Here is a 21,574-nt window from a genome sequence, read left to right as displayed (position 1 = left end):
CGGAACAGTCCCATCTGGCTGGGACCTTTACAGCCTTGTACTGAGAGTTTTAAAACACTGCACCATAGTAGTATCAAAGTGTCTGAAATAAACTGCAGGAAGAGGTTAACACTATAATAACAATGTTATGTTTCCCCGTCTGAGGTCAGAGTTGACCATTGACGTAATATTTGTATTGTGTGTTGTCTTTTTCTCCTGAAATTGAAAGATTTTCAGGTCATTGGCTGTTCGGGTTAAATAATCATGAATAGTGAATACAATAAATGGCCTAAATTATTTTTGAAATGGAATACCATTCTAAGAATGTATGTTTTTCTCATCTCATGGTAGATGAGAGATATAATGTTGGTCTCTGATGTTTTTTAAGCCTAATCTATCAGAGGAGACCAGCCTTTCCTGTACCAAGCTGTGTGTCCATGAAGAGTGACTGGTCTATGGAACCACCTATACAGTTCAAAGAGAGAGACTTTTCTACGGAACAAAGGTAGGAACTTGTACCCTGAGGTGACTATTCAAAATAGCTCAGTGGGTCATTAGTCCCCTCTATTGATGCCCAGTATTGACTATTGAACCACAGAGCATTTCTGAATAGTCTCTACATGGTCCAGTTAAATCACTCTGTGTTATATAGACCACTTGCAGTTTAATACTGTAAAAACAATGTTATGTTTCCCCGTCAGAGGGTAGAGTTGATAAGTGAAGTAATATTTGTGTTGTGTGTCGTCCTTTTCTCCTGAAATTGAAAACCTATGACCAAGTCATTGGTTGTCCGGGTTAAATAATAATGAATTGTGATTAAAGTAAATGGCCTACTAAATTAATTTAAAAATAAAATACCATTCTCAGAATGTATGTTTCCCATCTCAGAGTAGATAGGTGAGTTAATGTTAGTTTCTGTTGTGTTGAAGCCTAATCTATCAGGAGAGACGAGCCTCATCTGTACCCAGCTGTGTGTCCATGAAGAGTGACTGGTCTATGGAACAACCTATAGGATTCAAGGAGGGAGACTTTTCTACGGAACAAAGGTAAGAACTTGTGGGTCATGATCAGTGAGTAAACAAAACTATCTCTTATCTGGATACCCATTAGTTGATGTCATAAATATTTACATTTTATGTCATTAAGTAGTAGCTCTCATCATAATGTACATAAAGACAATATAACTCATTTCTGAATTCATTCATTTAGATATTAGATTTTTTTTATGTATCCCTTTTGTGAAACTTGATAACAGTATTAATCTACATTAACAAATTAGGTATAATGAATTTGGTTTAAAAGGGCCATTTGAATGAAACTGAGACTTACTTTGACCAGTGTTTAGCTGTGCTTGTAGCTGTTGTCCTGTGAGATGCCTGTCACACAAGCAGTTGAGTCTCAGAAACTGGTCTTCTGATTCTGTTGTGGCTTTGTTAATGGGCGTTTTCTCACCATTATGATACCAATAAACCACTTCCTACAGTACAATACTGTCCATATAGTGCTTGAAAAGGTGTAGTAACACAGTCTGTCACAACACTGCTTTTATACAGACAGAGGGTTTATAATAATGGGGAACGGACACAAAACAATTGTTCAAGGTCCTGGAGGGTGTTTTATTAATAAAAAGACAAGGGTGATGAGAGCAGGTGAGAAATCCACAACTGAAACCCAACCGCTGTGACCTGGTGGAGTCATTGTCTTGTTGGTGTCCTCCTGGTGGTTTGGGAGGAAGAGGGTCGTTAGTATCTTTAATGGCAGCATATAATACATACATAATAATACATACATACCTCTGATTGTCTCTAATTATATGAATGTTTAGTAAAACCCATAATCTGATGCTTTTAGGATTAAACAAAGTTGGGTTTTTTGGATTAAACATTTAACAAAAAGACATTACAGGCAAAACCAAATCTTTACAATGTAGCATAGAACCCCCTAATATCGGCATAGCCAACAGAAGTTTTGAAATATAGCTACATACATTAAAAAACATTTATATGATGACTTACAACACATCAGAAGATTACACTTTCATGTTTTTACATCTCTCATAGTGTTGTTTTTATTATTCATAAACAGTTTCCTGTTTTATAAAACTTTTACTATGAAAGTCTACCCTTATAAATATGGAAAACATTTGGTCCTACTAAGGTACTTCCACTGATAACATGGATGAGTCTGAATTATGTAAATATATCATGCTGTTTGACTTAAAATATGATGGTCCTACCATTAAAAACACCATGCTATTACATCATTTATACCATTGTATAGATATAGATCATGGAAATGGTTAACCTACATTATACATTGTACCATGGTAATCAATAATTAAGATGAAAAACAAAAAGTATGTTACCATATTTATGAAGATGCATTAAATTAATCTGGTACAATGCATTATATTAATAAACCCACAAAGGTCAAATATTTTGGTTTATGTTATTGATACATATTCAACATTATGGCCATTTGTTCATTTATAGGTCATAAGCCCGTTTTGGGTTCCCTGTGTTATCAACCAGTAATGTGGGAAAACATGAAGTGCTGTATATTCTTAGTAATTTACAAGAGGTGTTGGTCTTGTATCGGCCAGCAGAGGGAGACACTTACTCTAGTAGTTGAATAAAGACTGAGGAACCAGATAAACATTATACAAAAAATTATAAAGAAGGTGAAGAATTCATAAAACATACGGTATGAAACATCAAGCTATGCAGACTATATGTATGATATAATTGTTATTTTGTGAGTGCGTTTTTATTGTTTAATTAAATTATAAATACATGTTAGCTTTGAAGCTAACGTCGGCTATCGGTATCACACACACACGGGGAAACAATGTACATGTAATATGTTTATGTCAGAAATAATACATTTAAAAAATATCTATTCAGATTAGGAGATGACTACCATGGCCTTTTTTACAAATGGCTTTTAGTAACTTTAAGTAATTGTAGTGTGGCCTTGACAAATGACAGAGGTTATATTGAGATTATATTGAAAAAAGAACCAGAGAACCAGTTAAATTCTTCATAAATAACAATCTTCAAGCCCTGACTCCCTTCATCTTCTCACAATACTATATCCAGTTCGAGGTTTATGATGAACTTTGTTTGTTGTGGTTTTTGACTGTGAGTTAAATGGTTTTAAGAGCCCACATATTTCTATTACAGAGCTACAATAGTCAATGTTGGATTATTGTAGCATTTATTAATTGTTATTTGTAAAAACATTGTTACTCCTGATATTGGAAGCACAAAACTGTGTGTGAGTCTGTACAAACTCTGGAAGTGTAGATGTAATGTCATGTTTTGTCTACAGAGACCAACAGGAGAGATCAGACTCAGAGATTCTCATTGGTCAATCTGTCCAGAGTCATCAAACAGACCTGTCCTCTATATTCAGTGTATGTGGTCCTGTTATGTACATTTGTTTTTGTATACCTGAAGTAAAGTTAATCTGTCAATCTTTCATGTATTTGTTAATATGGTTCTGATAATTAAGTCACTTTCTTCCAGTTACTTGAACAGAATATCATGATGTTTGTGAAGAAAGAGTTAAAGAGGTTTAAGACAATGCTGAGTTCAGATCTCCCAGAAGAATTTAAGAGTCAGAGGGAGGATGAGGAAGGTGTGGACCCTGAAGATGAGAAGCAGGAGAGCAGTGCCAAAGAGGGAGCTCTGAAGATCACACTGCATGTCCTGAGGAACATGAACCAGAAGGATCTTGCTGACACACTGGAGAAAAGTAAGAGTTGTCTGACTTTACTGTTGAATGTTCCAAATGATATTATAGTGACATTGAGACAAGATATAGCAACCTCTTCTGTGTTGTAGAAGGAAAGAGATGAGAGACAGATACCTATCTTACAATTTTGTGTTCATGATATATTGACAAAATGTTCGCAATAACATGTTGAGCAATATCAAATGTTTAAATTACTTTTCACTAGATTTGAGATTAAATCAATAAAACAAATCTCAAATGATGTATGCACTGCCAAGAAATACAATAGGCGCCTTTACAAAGGCTGAAACACCAGATTCTTCTAGTGAAAAGCGTTCAGATTCCCTTTGCGGAAGCAAAGTTAGTTTGCAGTCTGTGTCCATGCGATCATTTGTTTTTTTAGTGTTGATTAAGTACTGTGTCTAAAAAGCCAATACTTGTGATTGGCCCTGTTTGAGGTATTCCTCTACTGTAGAGACTAAACTTAGGGGCATATCCTAAGAAAAACTTTAGTGCCAGAAAACCTGGTACACCAGTCTAATACTTGGTAGGTCTCCCACAGGAGCACCTGTATCCATGAGGGAACGTTGCACAGTCCTCATGCTGATGTTTGTTGAGGGCCCAGCATTGAATGCAGATTTTATTTGAGGCAGTGTTGCAGATCTATCACGTGAAACAATTCTTGCTAGTTGACGCTGGTCACGTTCTCCCACAGTCTTTTTATGGCCATACTGCTGTCGTCAGTTAGATGTTTGGCCAGAATTCTTGTATTCACAGTACACCCTTTAAATGGTAGTGTGTGAAAATCCAAACTTCTCCTTTACCCCTGAAATGCTATGACCCAACTCACAAGCTCCACCTATTAATCCATGTTGAAAATAGCGTAAATCATGATAACTTGGAAACATGTGGAAACAGCTCTAGATGCTTCTACAGATGTCTATCTCTTTATAAATGCACTGGCAGACACAACCAATGACGTGCATGGCTGACGTTGCTATGTATTTTGAATGGGCTCGCCTGGACCAGTTTTTCTGGCTCTTCAGTGTAAATTCAACTTCATTGTCATTGAACAGTACAACAAGTACAGTACAACAAAATGTAGTATCATCTAACCAGAAGTGCAAATAGAAGAGGGTAGAAAATGTACAAGTATTAAGTATAATATAAGTATTAAGTATAATGTAAGTATTAAGTATAATATAAGTACTAAGTATAATATAAGTATTAAGTATAATGTAAGTATTAAGTATGATATAAGTACTAAGTATAATATAAGTATTAAGTATAATGTAAGTATTAAGTATATACGTATAATGTACAAGGGGGATGTATAGATGTGCAATTAATGTAAATGCTTGTACAAATGGCAGTTCTGATCCCCAGTTTGCTGCCTGTCTGGAACTCTAAATAGTTGTACAGGGTTGTCAGGTCTTCTGTACCACCAGTACAACATGTCCTGTTCTGTAAACATGATCTTTATTTATTCATGTTGTACCAGTCCAATATGACTGTCTGTTGAAATAAACCCTTGTGTTGTAAGAAAACTAGTTGTTTTCATATTTTATTAATCTATTTTGATGGGTTTTCCCATAACCTTTGTGTTTTTACATAAGTTTAAGAATATCTAAATTAATATAAATATTTCAGTAATCATGATAAATATCACAGTATCACATTTTGACATTTAAAGGAACATTCATATTCTCTGTGTTATTTATGAATGTATAAAATGCTGTAATAATGTATAGAAACATAATTAATATAATTGGGGTTATTTATTTCAGATGAGCTTGCAGTGATTTACCAACATGATCTCAAATCTAACCTGAAGAAGAAGTGTCAGTGCTTATTTGAGGGTATCGCTAAACAAGGGAACCCAACACTTCTCAATAAGATCTACACAGAGCTCTACATCACAGAGGGTGGAAGTGGAGGAGTCAATAATGAACACGAGGTGAGACAGATTGAGACAACAACCAGGAAACAAACAAGACCAGAGACAGCAATCAAATGTAATGACATCTTCAAACCCACACCTGGACAAGACAAACCTATCAGAACTGTGCTGACAAAGGGTGTTGCTGGAATTGGAAAAACTGTCTCTGTGCAGAAGTTCATTCTGGACTGGGCTGAAGGAAAAGCCAATCAGGATGTCCAATTTGTATTTCCCCTCCCTTTTAGGGAGTTGAATTTAATGAAAGGGGATAAACTCAGTTTGATTCAACTCATCAATCATTTCTCAGTTAAAACCAATAAAGCAAGAATCACTAACTACAACAAATACAAAGTTGTGTTCATCTTTGATGGTCTGGATGAGTGCCGACTGCCCCTTGACCTCCAGAACAACAAGAGCTGTTATGATGTCACAGAGTCAACCTCAGTGGATGTGCTGCTGACAAACCTCATCAAGGGAAATCTGCTTCCTTCTGCTCTCCTCTGGATAACTACCAGACCTGCAGCAGCCAATCAGATCCCTTCAGGGTGTGTTGACCTGGTGACAGAGGTGAGAGGGTTTAATGACCCACAGAAAGAGGAGTACTTCAGGAAGAGATTCAGTGATGAGGACCTGGCCAGCAGAATCATCTCACACATAAAGACATCAAGGAGCCTCCACATCATGTGTCACATACCAGTCTTCTGTTGGATCGTTGCTACAATCTTTGAGTTCATGTTGACTGCAGATGATGAAGTAGAGCTCCCCAAGACCCTAACAGACATGTACTCACACTTCCTTGTGTTTCAGTCCACACACAGGAATGTAAAGTATGATGGGAAAAAAGAGACAGATCCACATTGGAATGAAGAGAGCATTCTGACAATGGGAAAACTGGCTTTTCAACAGCTACAGAAAGGCTATCTGATTTTCTATGAAGAAGACCTGAAAGAGTGTGGCATTGATATCAATGAAGCATCAGTGTACTCAGGAGTCTGTACACAGATCTTTAAAGAGGAATGTGGGCTGAACCAGGTCAAGGTGTTCTGCTTTGTCCATCTGAGTATTCAGGAGTTTCTAGCTGCTGTCTATGTGTTTCTCTCATTCAAAAACAACAATAAGAATCTAATGGATGAACAACAATCAAACTGCTTAACAATTAAGTTCAGGAAAATACCTGAAATAGATTTTCACAAGACTGCTGTGGATGAAGCCTTACAGAGTAAGACTGGACACCTGGACCTTTTCCTTCGCTTCCTTCTGGGTCTCTCACTGGAGTCAAATCAGAAGCATTTACAAGGTCTACTGACAAAGACCAGAAGCAGCTCACAGAGCCATGAAGAAACAGTCAAGTACATCAAGAAGAAGATCAGGGAGAATCCCTCTTCAGAGAGGTGCATCAATCTGTTCCACTGTCTGAATGAACTGAATGACCATTCTCTAGTGGAGGAGATCCAAAGATACCTGAGATCAGGACGTCTCTCCAGAGAAGAACTGTCACCTGCACAGTGGTCAGCTCTGGTCTTTGTGTTACTGACTTCAGAAGAGGAGATTGATGTGTTTGACCTGAAGAAATACTCCACATCAGAGGAAGGTCTTCTGTGGTTGTTGCCAGTGATCAAAACCTGCAGAACTGCTCTGTAAGTACAGTCATGCAAATTATCCCCCTCACACACAAACCCTCTTTTTACATCTACAGTATATTTACTGACATGACAGCACTGATGACTTTCTAAATTGGCGGCAGAGGCGTCGCTGGGTGTCACTATACATTCGGGGCTCCACCCCCCCCCAGACAGGAAGTACAGGGTTTTGAATGTCCACACTAGCAGTCTACACGTCTACATTGTCATAATGCATCAGAATTATACATGAATAGATATGGGGCTATTTATTTATTATTATTTTCTTTGGTCAATTTGAGATACAGGGCTATTCATAAAAGACATGCGGCTATAGACCCAGACGCCCAGGCTTAACAACGCCACTGATAAGAGGTTACATTCGTGTGTCATATATATAGGCAATGTCAGTTTTAACAGTACGCCCTTAAGTAGAGTTGACATGACAGTGATGTAATATATAGAGGATATTCTAATGTTATTCTGAACTATTGTTTTGTTTGTAACATCATGATATTCTCTCTCCAGCCTGTCAGGTTGTGGAATCACTGAGGAAGGCTGTGCTTCCCTGGTCTCAGCTCTGAAGTCAAACCCCTCACACCTGAAAGAACTGGATCTGAGTAACAATGACCTGAAGGATATGGGAGTGGAGAAGCTCTCTGCTCTGCTGAAGGACCCACAATGTAGACTGGAGACTCTGAGGTGAGTAACACAATTGACAACAGAACAATAAACATGACAACAACACAACAGAGGTGCAACACAACAAAAGGGGAATACAAACATCTCCTGTGTTTCCACCTCCACCTGTTCTGAGCTGCCAGAAAGTCCAAGCCTCCATCCCTGGTAAAGACCAAACCATGTCAGACATCACAGCAGGCCTGGAAGGAAAAACACACCACAACTTACAGGACCACCATTACAAACATAAACATATTCTTACATAATAAATATTAATTTCTGTTAGTCCAAGTCCATCACACATTAGAACTAATCTTCATTCCAGCCCTCTGATGTCCACTGTAATATGTTATACAATAAATTCAAAGTTTTATTTCAAAATGTAGTTAACAACCTCAATAACGTTTTAACATAAACAATTAGGCTAGATATACTTTTACTCTGGAAACATTCAGATTCAGAATTGCCACAACAGCATCCAATAACCTAATTTGAAATAAATTACTTTATTGTTACAAGCTTTTACATTAATTACATTTATTACAATTATATAAAATTAATTAACATAAACCAAATCTGGCTAGCGCATCCATAAATGCTAAATCTCTAAATCTTAACAAAAATATAAAGAATCATTAGGCAATGTCCATATCATTATGATAATTTATTCTTGTTCAGTAGAATTAGCATGTCCACGTACTCCGGGAGTAGACGAGTAGGTTTATTAGTCTGTAGACTTTCAAGCCAGCAGGACAAAAACCCTTTCAGCCAGTACAGATGTTGCCAGGATGTACAGGTATGTTTTCACTAGCTGTGATCATTTCCTGTACTTGGCTGTTAGACAGATTTGTTTAGTCTATAATAAATAACCCATCATTCCTGCAACTAAGTGAGTCAATTGGTAATATATTTTTTTTTGTACGTTTAGATTAATTTGTCGATAAATGCTATCCTTGTCGAAATGTCGACAATTCTGTATATTATTTATTATTATTATTGGCTCACACTAAAAAATACAGTATCTAATATATATATACAATACATAATATCAAGTAGATCAAATGTCAAACACATGCTGGTAGTTAGTGGCCCTGGTAAGAGTTGAGGTGGAGCTGGGGGGCCCTGGAATTGGTTGAGGTGGAGCCCTGGTAGTCAGGGGACACTTGTTGGGCTGAAGCGTCCACATATTAAAGCACTATGGGTATATCTATCTACATTGTGCATTCACAGTATATTGTCCCAGGGGCCTCTGACCATTATTGGCCATCAGGGTGCCTTGTAAGCCGAGGTCCCTAACTGTCAGAGGCCCCTGGGCAGAGGCCCCATTTGCCTGGTCCATAATCCGGCCCTGGTTCTTGAGCCCATGCAGTGATGTCCACTACTGAATCCTGTCTGTTTTTAATGCAGTGATGTCCACTACAGAATCCTGTCTGTTTTTAATGCAGTGATGTCCACTACAGAATCCTGTCTGTTTTTAATGCAGTGCCGCCTGAGGGCCCAAAGATTACGGCCATCCAATATTGGTGTTCAGCCTTGTCCCTTTTATATGCAGAGATTTCTCTAGATTCTCAACCTTCTAATAATGTTATGTACTTTGTATAATGAGATCCCCAAACTCTTTCCAATTTAATGTTGAGAAGCATTATTCTTAAATTGTTTCACAGAGTGATTAACCCCTCCCCATCTTCTGAAAGACTCATCCTCTCTGGGATGCTCATTTTATACCAAATCATGTAATAAAACAATAAACCTAATTAGTTGTATGCTCTTTCACCAGGTTTGTTTTTCATTACACAACGTTTCCAGTCTTTTGTTGCCTCTGACCCAGCTTTTTGAAACGTGTTGCTGGCATCAACATAACATGTCTGAGTTTCAACATTTGATATGTTGTCTTTGTATTATTTTCTATTGAATCTAGTGTTACGGGCAACCAAGGCTTTCTGAAGTGTTTGAGGCATTCATCAAAATGGTTTGAAAATCAGTTCATTTTCTCAAGGCTTTGACACTCATTGCACAGTGTCACCTGCTGGTCAGGAATAAATATCACATGTTTAATGTTACAGTTTTTCTCAAATGCTAAAACACATTTCACAAACGTTTCCTCCATTTTCCCCAATGTCTAAACACAACACCCTTTTCTAAAGCTACATAAACACAACCACACCTTCTCACTTCAAAACTCAAACTTTCACACCAAAAGAGCAGCTCGAAGCTTTCAAAAATGTAAACACTATACACATCATTACACACTACAGCAAAACAATTGAAAACACAATGCTCAATTTGTGAGAAGGTTCTTTGTTTCATAACTGCCAATGCATATTTTTAGAAACTTTACTGTAATGGATCTTCTTAGATCCCTGCAGAGGATTAGGCATTTAGATTTGTGAGTTTCATATGAAGAGTATAAATCTATAGTAAATGCTGCATGTACACTACTGTAACACAACTCAATGCAAAAACAGAATCTATTGCACACAACAATACTCTTGAAAACATGATCATGGTGTGAAGTTGTTTTATTTACTTTATTCACACCACACACACACACACCACAATCACTGTGCGTCATCTTGTCGCTGAGCTGCATCGGGCCACATCACCTCATCCACATCGCAGGCTATATTGTCTCTTGCCAGGCACCGCGGGAAAAACGCCCTGGAATGGCGAATCCATCCTTGGAAGGCCTCCACTGGGATGTCAACACAGGCCAGCTCTATTGCCCTTAGGAGGTTCTCTCTAGTGCATGGTTGTCTGTCATAAACCTTCCATCTCCACGATGAGAAGAACTCCTCTATAGGGTTCAGGAAAGGGGAGTAGGGTGGCAGACAGACGTTTAAAAAGTGGTTACTGTTGGTGGTGAACCACTCTCTGATTTGGTTTGTTCTGGGGAAGCGTACATTGTCCCAAATGATCACATAAATGTGATGTGCGGGCCCAGGATGGTGTTGTTGGCGGTCCAGGAGGATGTCTTTTAGCTCCTCTAGGAAGGTGAGGAGACTTTGGGTGTTGTAAGACCCAAGGACAGCATGCCGGTGGACAAGCCCCTCCAAACCCATGGCCGCACAAAGAGTAATATTACCCCCCCGTTGGCCAGGAACCTCAGTGATGGCTCTTTGGCCAATGATGTTACGGCCTCTTTGCCTTCGTTTCTGCAGGTTGAAGCCAGCCTCATCCAGGAAGAGGTACTCATGAGGTCTGGCCATCGCATCCAACTGTAATATCCTCTGTGAACATGTGAAAGTGCACAGGTGTTCAGAACAACAGTCAATCAGGTAGCACAGTATTGTCCAGAAGTAATGTAGGCCACTGAGCAACACAGTATGTCCACTAACTGTACTGTGAAGATGGATGTATACTTACTTGCACATACTCGTAACGTAGGTCTTTGTGTCGCGCAGAGTTGCGCTCAAAGGGAACCCTATAGACCTGTTTCATCCGCATCTTTTGACGCCGGAGAACTCTGTCTATTGTGGCCAAGCTGACATCATCAATGCTCTCAAAGTTGACATTATCAGCAATGACTTTGTCTCTGATCTCCCGGAGTCTGATGAGGTTGTTGTCACGAACCATATCCACAATGAGGGTTTCTTGTGCCGCTGTAGATATGGCAACCCTCCCACCTCTATGTGGCATTCTGTCAACTCTAAAGAAAGAAACATGTGTTGTCAATTGACATGTTTTACAATACAGTAACAACTGATTTGAAACCAATAGACTATTTTCACAGGCTGGTAAAATTGTATTGTGACAAAGAAAGCAATATGGTACAATACCTGTTGTGTTGTCTGAATGCCCTGATAATGGTGGCCACGGTGAACCTACTCAGGTTTGGACGGACTCTTAGTCCTGCTTCAGCCATTGTCATGCCATGGACAATGACATGGTCAATGACTGTTGCTCGCATCTCGTCCGTAATGATGGTGCAAGGTTGTCTTGCTCTCCCTCCTGGACCTACTCCTCTCCCTTGTTGGCCTCCTCCTCTCCCTTGTTGGCCTGCTCCTCTTCCTCCTCTGATTTAAACTCCTCTTCCTCGTTGGCCTGCTCCTCTTCTTCCATGGCCAGCTCTTCTCCCTCCTCTGACTCGAATTCCTCTTCCCCTGACTCTGCCTTCATCCATTGTGTTTGTTTGGAATCTTCAGCAAACTGTGCACTCTGAACTTGCTTTTATACATGTGGTCACAGCATTAGCAACAAGTGTCTTCAGTTTTGAGTCGTTGTGTGTAATGAATGACGCCAGGTGTGTTCATTGTGTTCAAATATTGCTGACTGTGGCAAGCATTTTGCATCACATGAGCTTTCATTTGAGAATATGAGCAGAGTTCTTTTGCAACTTGTGTTTTAGCAAGGAAAAATGTGTTAAGATTTATGAGAACGGAGGATTGTGTTTTGTGAATTGTGTCTTCATGTTAAATGTGTTTATGATGTTGGAAAATGATGGCTAGATTTAGTAAATGTGTTTAGACAACTGGTCATTTGGTTTAGAGGATTGGCTTTTGTGTTTTAGCATTTGAGAAAAACTGCAAAAGAGTTACGTTTCAATCTGCATTAAATCAAACAAACCTACCGATGTGTTCCAGTGAATAAAGAAATATCTTTAAGGAAGCTTAATAGGAATAAATTATATAAAATTAATTAACAAAAGCCAAACAAATTTTGGCTAGCGCATCCGTAAATGCTAGCTCTTAACAAAAATGTAAAGAATCATTAGGCAATGTCCATATAATTATGATAATGTATTCTTGTTCAGGTGAATTTGCATGTCCACGTGCTCCGGGAGTAGACAAGTAGGTTTACGTAGTCTGTAGACTTTCAAGCCTGCAGCCGAGAAAAACATTTTAGCTGGTACAGATGTTTCCAGGACTGGTATGCTTTCACTAGCCGTGGTCAATTCCTGTACTTGGCTGTAAGCCTGATTAGTTTAGTCTATAAGAAATCACCTGACATTACTGTCACCAAGTGAGTCAATCGGTAATACAGTTTTTTCGTAATTTTCAAAAATTAGATCAACTACTCAATTAATGTCGACAATTCGACTATTTGTTCTCTGCCTTATCTAAAAACTGGCAGAAAAACTCAAACATTTTAGCCAAAAGTATTATGTCTTAATCTCAAATCACATACTTGCATACTACACTGCTGAAAAAGTTTAGGGAACATTTAAATCATTTTGATAATTGATTATTCTATGCATTAATACGAGATTATTTGAATAATCGAAAAAGAAAAAACATGACTCACGGTCTATGTGGTCACAATAGGTCAATGATGTAACAACGGTCAAAATCACCTACCGATTCAAACTCACCTAAATCAAAGTAAACAGTTGAAATCACAGGCTGTTCCAACTTGCATGAATTTCATCACAGCAACTCATAATGTAACTCAGTAGGGTGTATGGCCCCACATGCCTGTATGCACTCCTGATAACGTCTGGGCATGCTCCTGAGGAGATGGTGTATGGTGTCCTGGGGATCTCCTCCCAGACCTGGATCAAGTCATCAGTGAGCTCCTGGACTCTCTGTGGTGCTACTTGGCAGCGTCAGATGCACTGATACATAACGTCCCTGAGGTTCAATTGAATTCAGGTCTGGGGAACCTGAGGGCCAGTCAAGGGCATCAATACCTTCGTCATCTAGGAACTGCCTACATACTCTAGCCACATGAGGCCAGGCATTGTCCTGCAGCAGGAGGAACCCAGGGCCCACTGCACCAGCATAAGGTCTGACAATGGTTCTGAGGATATCATCCCGGTGTCAGGATACCGTTGGCTGGCATGTGGAGGTCTGTGTGACCCTCCAAGGATATGCCTCCCCAGATCATTACTGACCCAACGTCAAACTGGTCATGCTGGATGATGTTGCAAGCAGCATAATGTTCACCACAGCGTCTACAGACTCTGTCATGTGCTCAGTGTGAACCTGCTGTCATCTGAGTGAGAACGAGATGCCAATAGTGGACCTACCAATTCTGGTGTTCTCTGGCGAATGCCAATCGAGCTGCATGGTGCTGGGCTGTGAGCACAGGTCCCACTAGAGGACGTCGGGCCCTCATGCCACCCTCCTGGAGTCTGTTTCTGACAGTTTGGTCAGAAATGTGCACACCAATAGCACGCTGGAGGTCATTTTGTATGACTCTGGTAGTGCTCCTCCTGTTCCTCCTCAAACAATGCAGCAGAAACTGTTCCTGATTCTGGGTTGATGACCTTGTAGGGCCCTGTCCAGCTTTTCTCTTGTATCCTGGTATCTCCTCCATGCTCCTGAGAATGTACTCGGAGACACAGCAACCTTGTGACGACACGTTTGGATGTGCCATCCTGGAGGAGCTGAACTACCTGTGTAACCTGAATGGGCTGCAGGTACCGCCTCATACTACCAGTAGTGACAAGGACACTAGCAAAATGCTAAACTAGAGAAGAATCAGTCAGGAAGGATAAGAAAAGTAATTGTCTGTGGACACCAGCTGCAAAACCATTCCCTTATTTGGGGTTGTCTTGCTGTTCTCTCTCACTTTCATTTGGACCAAAACAGGTAACATTGATTCACAATATCTTATGCTTCCTAACTGGACAGACTGATATCCCTGACGTTTAATTGACTTGGTGTTATACTGTGATGATAACATGTTCCCTTCATTTTTTTGAGCAGTGTATATAGCCAGATTAGTATATCTCATACTTGGGATGAAACTATTACCGGTTTCACGTTAAACCACGGTAAAATTCCCAATGATTAGTATTACAGTTTCAAATTAAAATTATAATTAAAACCGTGTTTTATTACAGCGCTTTGAAAATCTCTCGCTAAATACTGTCCAGCATCAACCAATGTTAGCGACAGTCTGACGCAGGCGCAGCACGCAATATGGGTTTTGTTTTGGGTGAAAACATGGCCGAAGGCAGTGACAGCACTCAGGAGATTTTGGGTTTTACACGAGTTCTGAGGGAAACTTAATCAAAGAGGGTCAGTGGTCACCCTGTCTACAGAACATGCAAAACAAATCGGTAAAAAAGCACTTCACATCTCTTGAGTCATCATGAACACCACCCGCTACATTGTGACGAATGGAAGGTAAGTTAAACCGAAAAAAGTAAATATGCTGACATTTTTATTGTACATTTTTATCTCAAGTGAACAACGTGTTAGGCCAGAATCTTCTTATTTCTTTATGAAGGAGAGAACGGACGTACAATCAGTGCTGTTCATTGGATTTCTTCACGTATTTTCCATATTTAGTGTTGATTATTTTAATGTAAACTTCTGCACATTGGATTTGTTCACACATGCATTGCTTTACTTGTATTGCTTCTGTGTGCACCTTTGATTTCCTTACTTTAGGTTGTCATCATTACAACTTACATTTTAATGAACACAACTTAAAGTAAGCAAATCAAATAGGGAAACATTTACCTCTTAATGTTCATATTATTTTAATGCATACAAAAGGTGCATAGTGCTGCTAATTGTATTTGCTTGTTGGTTGTAAATATAACACTTGGAAATGATTTCAGCATGTGTATCACTACTTTTTGAAAATTTCAAGAACATTCTAACAGTACCGCAATAAAAGTAATAGCCTGTCTAGGGTGCCCCTAGCCATCTCTATGTTGGTCGGGGTGATAGTCAGGGCCTGGCAGAAGGGGTGCCTCTTGCAATATCTGTGTTTTGCTTTTGTTTGTCCCAATTAGATGAAGCTGGCCTGCGTTGCCTCTATTTGGGGATCCTATTTAAGTTCAGTCGTTTCCACACTGTGTGGATTATTGTTTACGCTATGTTTATTTTAGTTCTTGGTGATGCCGGTTCTTTTGTATGTTTGTCTGTGAGACCAAATAAAAGTAATGTTTCACTCCTGCTATGCGCTTCTTGTCCTGTGTTGAGATGCTGTGTAAAATGCAAATCTAAACGTAATGCACTGACGTGCAAATCATTTATCCCTGTATTTAATTGAAAATCGTACAACGACAACATATACAATGTTGAAACGTAGAAATGTTATTGTTTTTGGAAAAATACATGCCCATTTTGAATTTGATGGCAACAACACGTTTAAAAAGTTGGGGCATGGGCATGTTTGCATCACCTCTTCTTTTAACAATCCTCTGTAAGTCTTTGGGAACTGAGGAGACCAACTGCTGTTGTTTTGAAAGTTAAGTGTTTTCCCTTTTTTGGTTGATATAGGATTTAAGCTGCCCAACAGTTCAGGGTCTCTTTTGTTGTATTTTTTTTTTGCACCACGTTTTCAATAGGTGACAGGTCTGGACTGCAGTCAGGCCCATTTAGCACCTGGACTCCTTTACTACAGAGACATGCTGTTGTAAAATATGCAGAATGTGTTTTGGCATTGTCTTGCTGAAATAAGCAAGGCCTTCCCTGAAAAAGATGTGGATGGCAGCATATGTTTCTCCAGAACCTGTACAGAAGGAGATCACTACAAATTGAATACTTCTGTTCCTCACTCAAAACTTTTCTTTTAAACTTTTTGTGAAAGGAAAAAAAAGGTTCAGTGGTCTCTTATTTTTTTTCCAAGTAAATATCTAGTAAAATGTCAGTGATGTTTTAAAGCAGTGTTTCTCAAACCTCTCCTCTGGCCTCCCCAGCCGTTCCATGTATTAGATGTTTTCCAGAGCTAACGCACCTGAACCACCTAGTTAACTAATTATCAAGCCCTTGGTTGCTTGATTCAGGAGAGCCAGATCAGGGCTACATCTAATACATGGACAGGCCATGGACCCAGGAGAGTCAGATCAGGGCTCCATCTAATATATGGACCAGCCTCTAGGACCCAGGAGAGTCAGGTCAGGGCTACATCAAATACATGGACCGGCCAAGGACCCAGGAGAGCCAGATCAGGGCTACATCTAATACATGGACAGGCCATGGACCCAGGAGAGTCAGATCAGGGCTCCATCTAATATATGGACCAGCCTCGAGGACCCAGGAGAGTCAGGTCAGGGCTACATCAAATACATGGACCGGCCAAGGACCCAGGAGAGCCAGATCAGGGCTACATCTAATACATGGTCAGGCCATGGACCCAGGAGAGTCAGATCAGGGCTCCATCTAATATATGGACCGGCCTTGAGGACCCAGGAGAGTGAGATCAGGGCTACATCTAATACATGGACCGGCCAAGGACCCAGGAGAGCCAGATCAGGGCTACATCTAATACATGGTCAGGCTATGGACCCAGGACAGTCAGATCAGGGCTCCATCTAATACATGGACCGGTCAGGGACCCAGGAGAGGTTAAAGAACCACTGTTTCAAAGCAGTTTGGAAATGGCCATGTCTTTAAAAACCCTATTAAATGGTTGAGGGACGTCTGAACATTCAAACGTCATCTGTCATGTGATCCTGTTCCTCGGATACAAGCCTCGTCCTTCTCGCTTCCAACAAACCGGTTTGAAGTTTCAGAGTTTCGTCTTTATGCGTCTCATCACTAATTGAATATAGGGGTTTAAATGATTTGCACATTAATGCTTTAGGTTTTTCTTTACTTGTTCCACAGCTTCACAAGGTTGCACCTGTGTATTGGTTCCCTGAATAGGCTCATTATTTTTCAAATAATGTGTGAGATTGTTGTTTTCAGAGTCTCCAAACATACTGTTTGTAGGATAATAGGCAATATAATGAGTAATCAACGGCCAAAACAGAACAGATTTTTCTAGATAAGTTAGTTGACTTCTTTAATTATCGTTGCAGTACCAATTTTCAGGTTTATCAACCATTCTAATGAACTAAACTTCATTTTTTCATTTCAGCACTCTGATGTCCACAGATCCACCCCTCTTTGTCTGTTTATTAAATTCCTGCTACTCCTCCTGTCACACACACAAACACATACACACAATACATTTCTTACATCTATAATTTATTTATTGACTGAGAACATTATTGATTTTCTATGCAGGAAGTTCATTCTAGTGTCATGTATTACAATTTCTGTTTTAAAAGTATGTCCTTATGTAAAGTTGACATGACAATGATGTAATATATAGAGGATATTCTAATGTTATTCTGAACTATTTTTCTGTTTGTGACATGATATTCTCTGTGCAGGCTGTCATTTTGTCTGGTCACAGAGGAAGGCTGTGCTTCTCTGGTCTCAGCTCTGAAGTCAAACCCCTCACACCTGAAAGAACTGGATCTGAGCTACAATCACCCAGGAGACTTGGGAGTCACACTGCTCTCTGCTGGACTGGAGGATCCACACTGGAGACTGGAGAAACTCAAGTAAGTCCTGTATTTTCCATTCCATTCCATCATCTTCCCCTTATCCGGGGCCGGGTCGCGGGGGCAGCAGTCTAAGCAGGGATGCCCAGACTTCCCTCTCCCCAGACACTTCCTCCAGCTCTTCCGGGGGGACACTGAGGCGTTCCCAGGCCAGCCGGGAGACATAGTCCCTCCAGCGTGTCCTAGGTCTTCCCCGGGGTCTCCTCTCGGTGGGACAGGACCGGAACACCTTCCCAGGAAGGCGTTACAGAAGGATCCGGAACAGATGCCCAAGGCACCTCAGCTGACCCCTCTCGATGTGGAGGAGCAGCGGCTCTAGTCTGTTATCCTCCTGGGTGACCGAGCTTCTCACCCTATCTCTAAGGGATCGCCCGGCCACCCTGCGGAGAAAGCTCATTTCGGCCGCCTGTATCCGGGATCTTGTCCTTTCGGTCATGACCCAAACCTCATGACCATAGGTGAGAGTAGGAACATAGATTGACTGGTAAATCGAGAGCTTCGCCTTGCTGCTCAGCTCTTTCTTCACCACGACAGACCGATACATCGACCGCATTACTGCAGAAGCTGCACCGATCCATCTGTCAATCTCCCGTTCCATTCTTCCCTCACTCGTGAACAGGACCCTTAGATTTTTAAACTCCTCCACTTGAGGCAGGCACTCTCCACCAACCTGAAGTGGGCAAGCCACCCTTTTTTGCCGACTGAGGACCATGGCCTCGGATTTGGAGGTACTGATTTTCATCCCCACCGCTTCACACTCGGCTGCAAACCGTCCAAGTGCATGCTGAAGGTCCTGGCTTGAAGGGGCCAACAAGACAACATCATCCGCAAAGAGCAAAGACGAAATCGTGTGGTCCCCAAACCTGACACCCTCCGGCCCCTGGCTGCGCCTAGAAATTCTGTCCATAAAAATTACGAACAGAACCGGTGACAAAGGGCAGCCCTGCCGGAGTCCAACATGCACTGGGAACAAGTCTGACTTACTGCCGGCAATGCGGACCAAGCTCCTGCTTCGGTTGTACAGGGACCTGACAGCCCTTAGCAAAGGACCCAGGACCCCATATTCCCCAAGCACCCTCCACAGGATGCCGCGAGGGACACAGTCGAATGCCTTCTCCAAATCCACAAAACACATGTGGATTGGTTGGGCAAACTCCCATGAACCCTCCATCACCCTGTAGAGGGTATAGAGCTGGTCCCTCCGGTCCCCCTTAAAAAGAGCTGGTCCCTCCGGTCCCCCTTCTTAAAAAGAGGGACCACCACCCCGGTCTGCCATCCCAGAGGCACTGTCCCTGACTGCCACGCGATGTTGCACAGGCGTGTCAGCCAAGACAGCCCCACAACATCCAGAGACTTGAGGTACTCAGGGCGGATCTGATCCACCCCCGGTGCCTTGCCATCGAAGTGTTTCTTAACCACCTCTGTGACTTCAGCCCGGGTGATGGACGAGTCCACCTCTGAGCCCTCATCCTCTGCTTCCTCAATGGAAGACGTGACGGCGGGATTGAGGAGATCCTCGAAGTACTCCTTCCACCGCCCAACGACATCCCCAGTTGAGGTCAACAGCTGCCCACCTCTACTGTAAACAGCGTTGGTAGGGCACTGTTTCCCTCTCCTGAGGCGCCGGAGGGTTTGCCAGAATCTCTTCGAGGCCAGCCGATAGTCCTTCTCCATGGCCTCACCGAACTCCTCCCAGGCCCGAGTTTTTGCCTCCACAACCACCTGGGCTGCAGTCCGCTTGGCCTGTCGGTACCCGTCAGCTGCCTCAGGTGTCCCACAAGCCAATCAGGCCTGATAGGACTCCTTCTTCAGCTTGACAGCATCCCTTACTTCCGGTGTCCACCACCGGGTTCGTGGATTGCCGCCTCGACAAGCACCGGAGACCTTACGGCCACAGCTCCGAGCGGCCGCTTCGACAATGGGGGTGGAGATCATGGTCCACTCGGACTCAATATCTCCAGCCTCCCTCGGGATCCAGTCGAAGCTCTGCCGAAGATCTCTCTGACAGGAGACTTGGCCAGACGTTCCCAGCAGACCCTTACAGTACGCTTGGGCCTGCCGAGTCTGTCCAGCTTCCTCCCCCGCCATCGGATCCAACTCACAACCAGGTGGTGATCAGTTGACAGCTCCGCCCCTCTCTTCACCCGAGTGTCCAAGACATATGGCCGCAGGTCGGATGAATCGACAACAAAGTCGATCATCGACCTGCGGCCTAGGGTGTCCTGGTGCCACGTTGCACTGATGGACACCCTTATGCTTGAACATTGTGTTCGTTATGGACAAACCGTGACTAGCACAGAAGTCCAATAACTGAACACCGCTCGGGTTCAGATCAGGCGGGCCGTTCCTCCCAATCACGCCCCTCCAGGTGTCACTGTCGTTGCCCACGTGGGCGTTGAAGTCCCCCAGTAGAACGATAGAGTCCCCAGTCTGAGCACTTTCCAGCACCCCTCCCAGAGACTCCAAGAAGGTTGGGTACTCTGCACTGCCGTTCGGCCCGTAGGCACAAACAACAGTGAGAGACCTATCCCCGACCCGTAGGCGCAGGGAAACGACCCTCTCGTTCACCGGGGTAAACTCCAACACATGGCGGCAGAGCTGGGGAGCTATAAGCAAACCCACACCAGCCGCCGCCTCTCACCATGGGCAACTCCAGAGTGGTGAAGAGTCCATCCTCTCTCAAGGAGTGTGGTTCCAGAGCCCAAGCTGTGCGTAGAGGTGATCCCGACTACCTCTAGTCGGAACCTCTCAACCTCATGCACGATCTCAGGCTCCTTCCCCTCCAGCGAGGTGACATTCCACGTCCCTAGAGCTAGTTTCTGTGTCCAGGGATCGGGTTGTCTAGGCCCCTGCCTTCGACTGCCGCCCTATCCTCTCTGCACCGGCCCCTTATGGTCCCTCCTGTGGATGGTGAGCCCACGGGAGGGAGGCCCCATGTCGCTCGTTCGGGCTGGGCCCAGCCGGGCCCCATGGGGAAAGGCCCGGCCACCAGGCGCTCGCGAACGAGCCCCAACCCCGGGCCTGGCTCCAGGGTGGGGCCCCGGCTGCGCCATACCGGGCGACGTCACAGAACACAAGATTGTTTTCATCATTAAGGGGTTTTTGAACCGCTCTTAGTCTGACCCGTCGCCTACGACCTGTTTGCCTTGGGAGACCCTACCAGGGGCATATAGCCCCAGACAACATAGCTCCTAGGGTCACTCAGGTGCTCAAACCCCTCAACCACGTTAAGGTGGCAGTTCAAGGAGAGGAGTCCTGTATTTTTTCCCCTTAATCAGTAATCAGTAATGTGGTATTAAGTTGTCATGTTGTTTTACATTATGTAATATGTGTCTAATACAGACCTGCCTACCTGTAATCATTTTGTGTAGCAGGAACAATTATTGTAAA

At 42.3% G+C, this 21,574-nt stretch overlaps 1 protein-coding gene across 1 annotated transcript in view; it reads left to right on the top strand.

Annotated features, from left to right (window-relative positions):
* The window catches only part of LOC114840301 (NLR family CARD domain-containing protein 3-like), a 101,808-nt gene that overhangs the window by 14,080 nt on the left and 66,154 nt on the right, over positions 1–21,574 (top strand). Inside the window, exons 2-7 of the mRNA XM_034294927.1 lie at positions 368–484; positions 909–1,025; positions 3,310–3,394; positions 3,507–3,735; positions 5,502–7,290; positions 7,801–7,974. Coding sequence (XP_034150818.1) covers positions 368–484; positions 909–1,025; positions 3,310–3,394; positions 3,507–3,735; positions 5,502–7,290; positions 7,801–7,974 — 2,511 coding nt within the window. The remainder of the gene's footprint in view (positions 1–367; positions 485–908; positions 1,026–3,309; positions 3,395–3,506; positions 3,736–5,501; positions 7,291–7,800; positions 7,975–21,574) is intronic.

This window comes from Esox lucius, chromosome 11 (genome assembly GCF_011004845.1).
Source record: "Esox lucius isolate fEsoLuc1 chromosome 11, fEsoLuc1.pri, whole genome shotgun sequence".
NCBI classification, from domain to species: Eukaryota; Metazoa; Chordata; class Actinopteri; order Esociformes; family Esocidae; genus Esox; species Esox lucius.
This window is presented reverse-complemented; position numbering and strand designations above follow the sequence as displayed.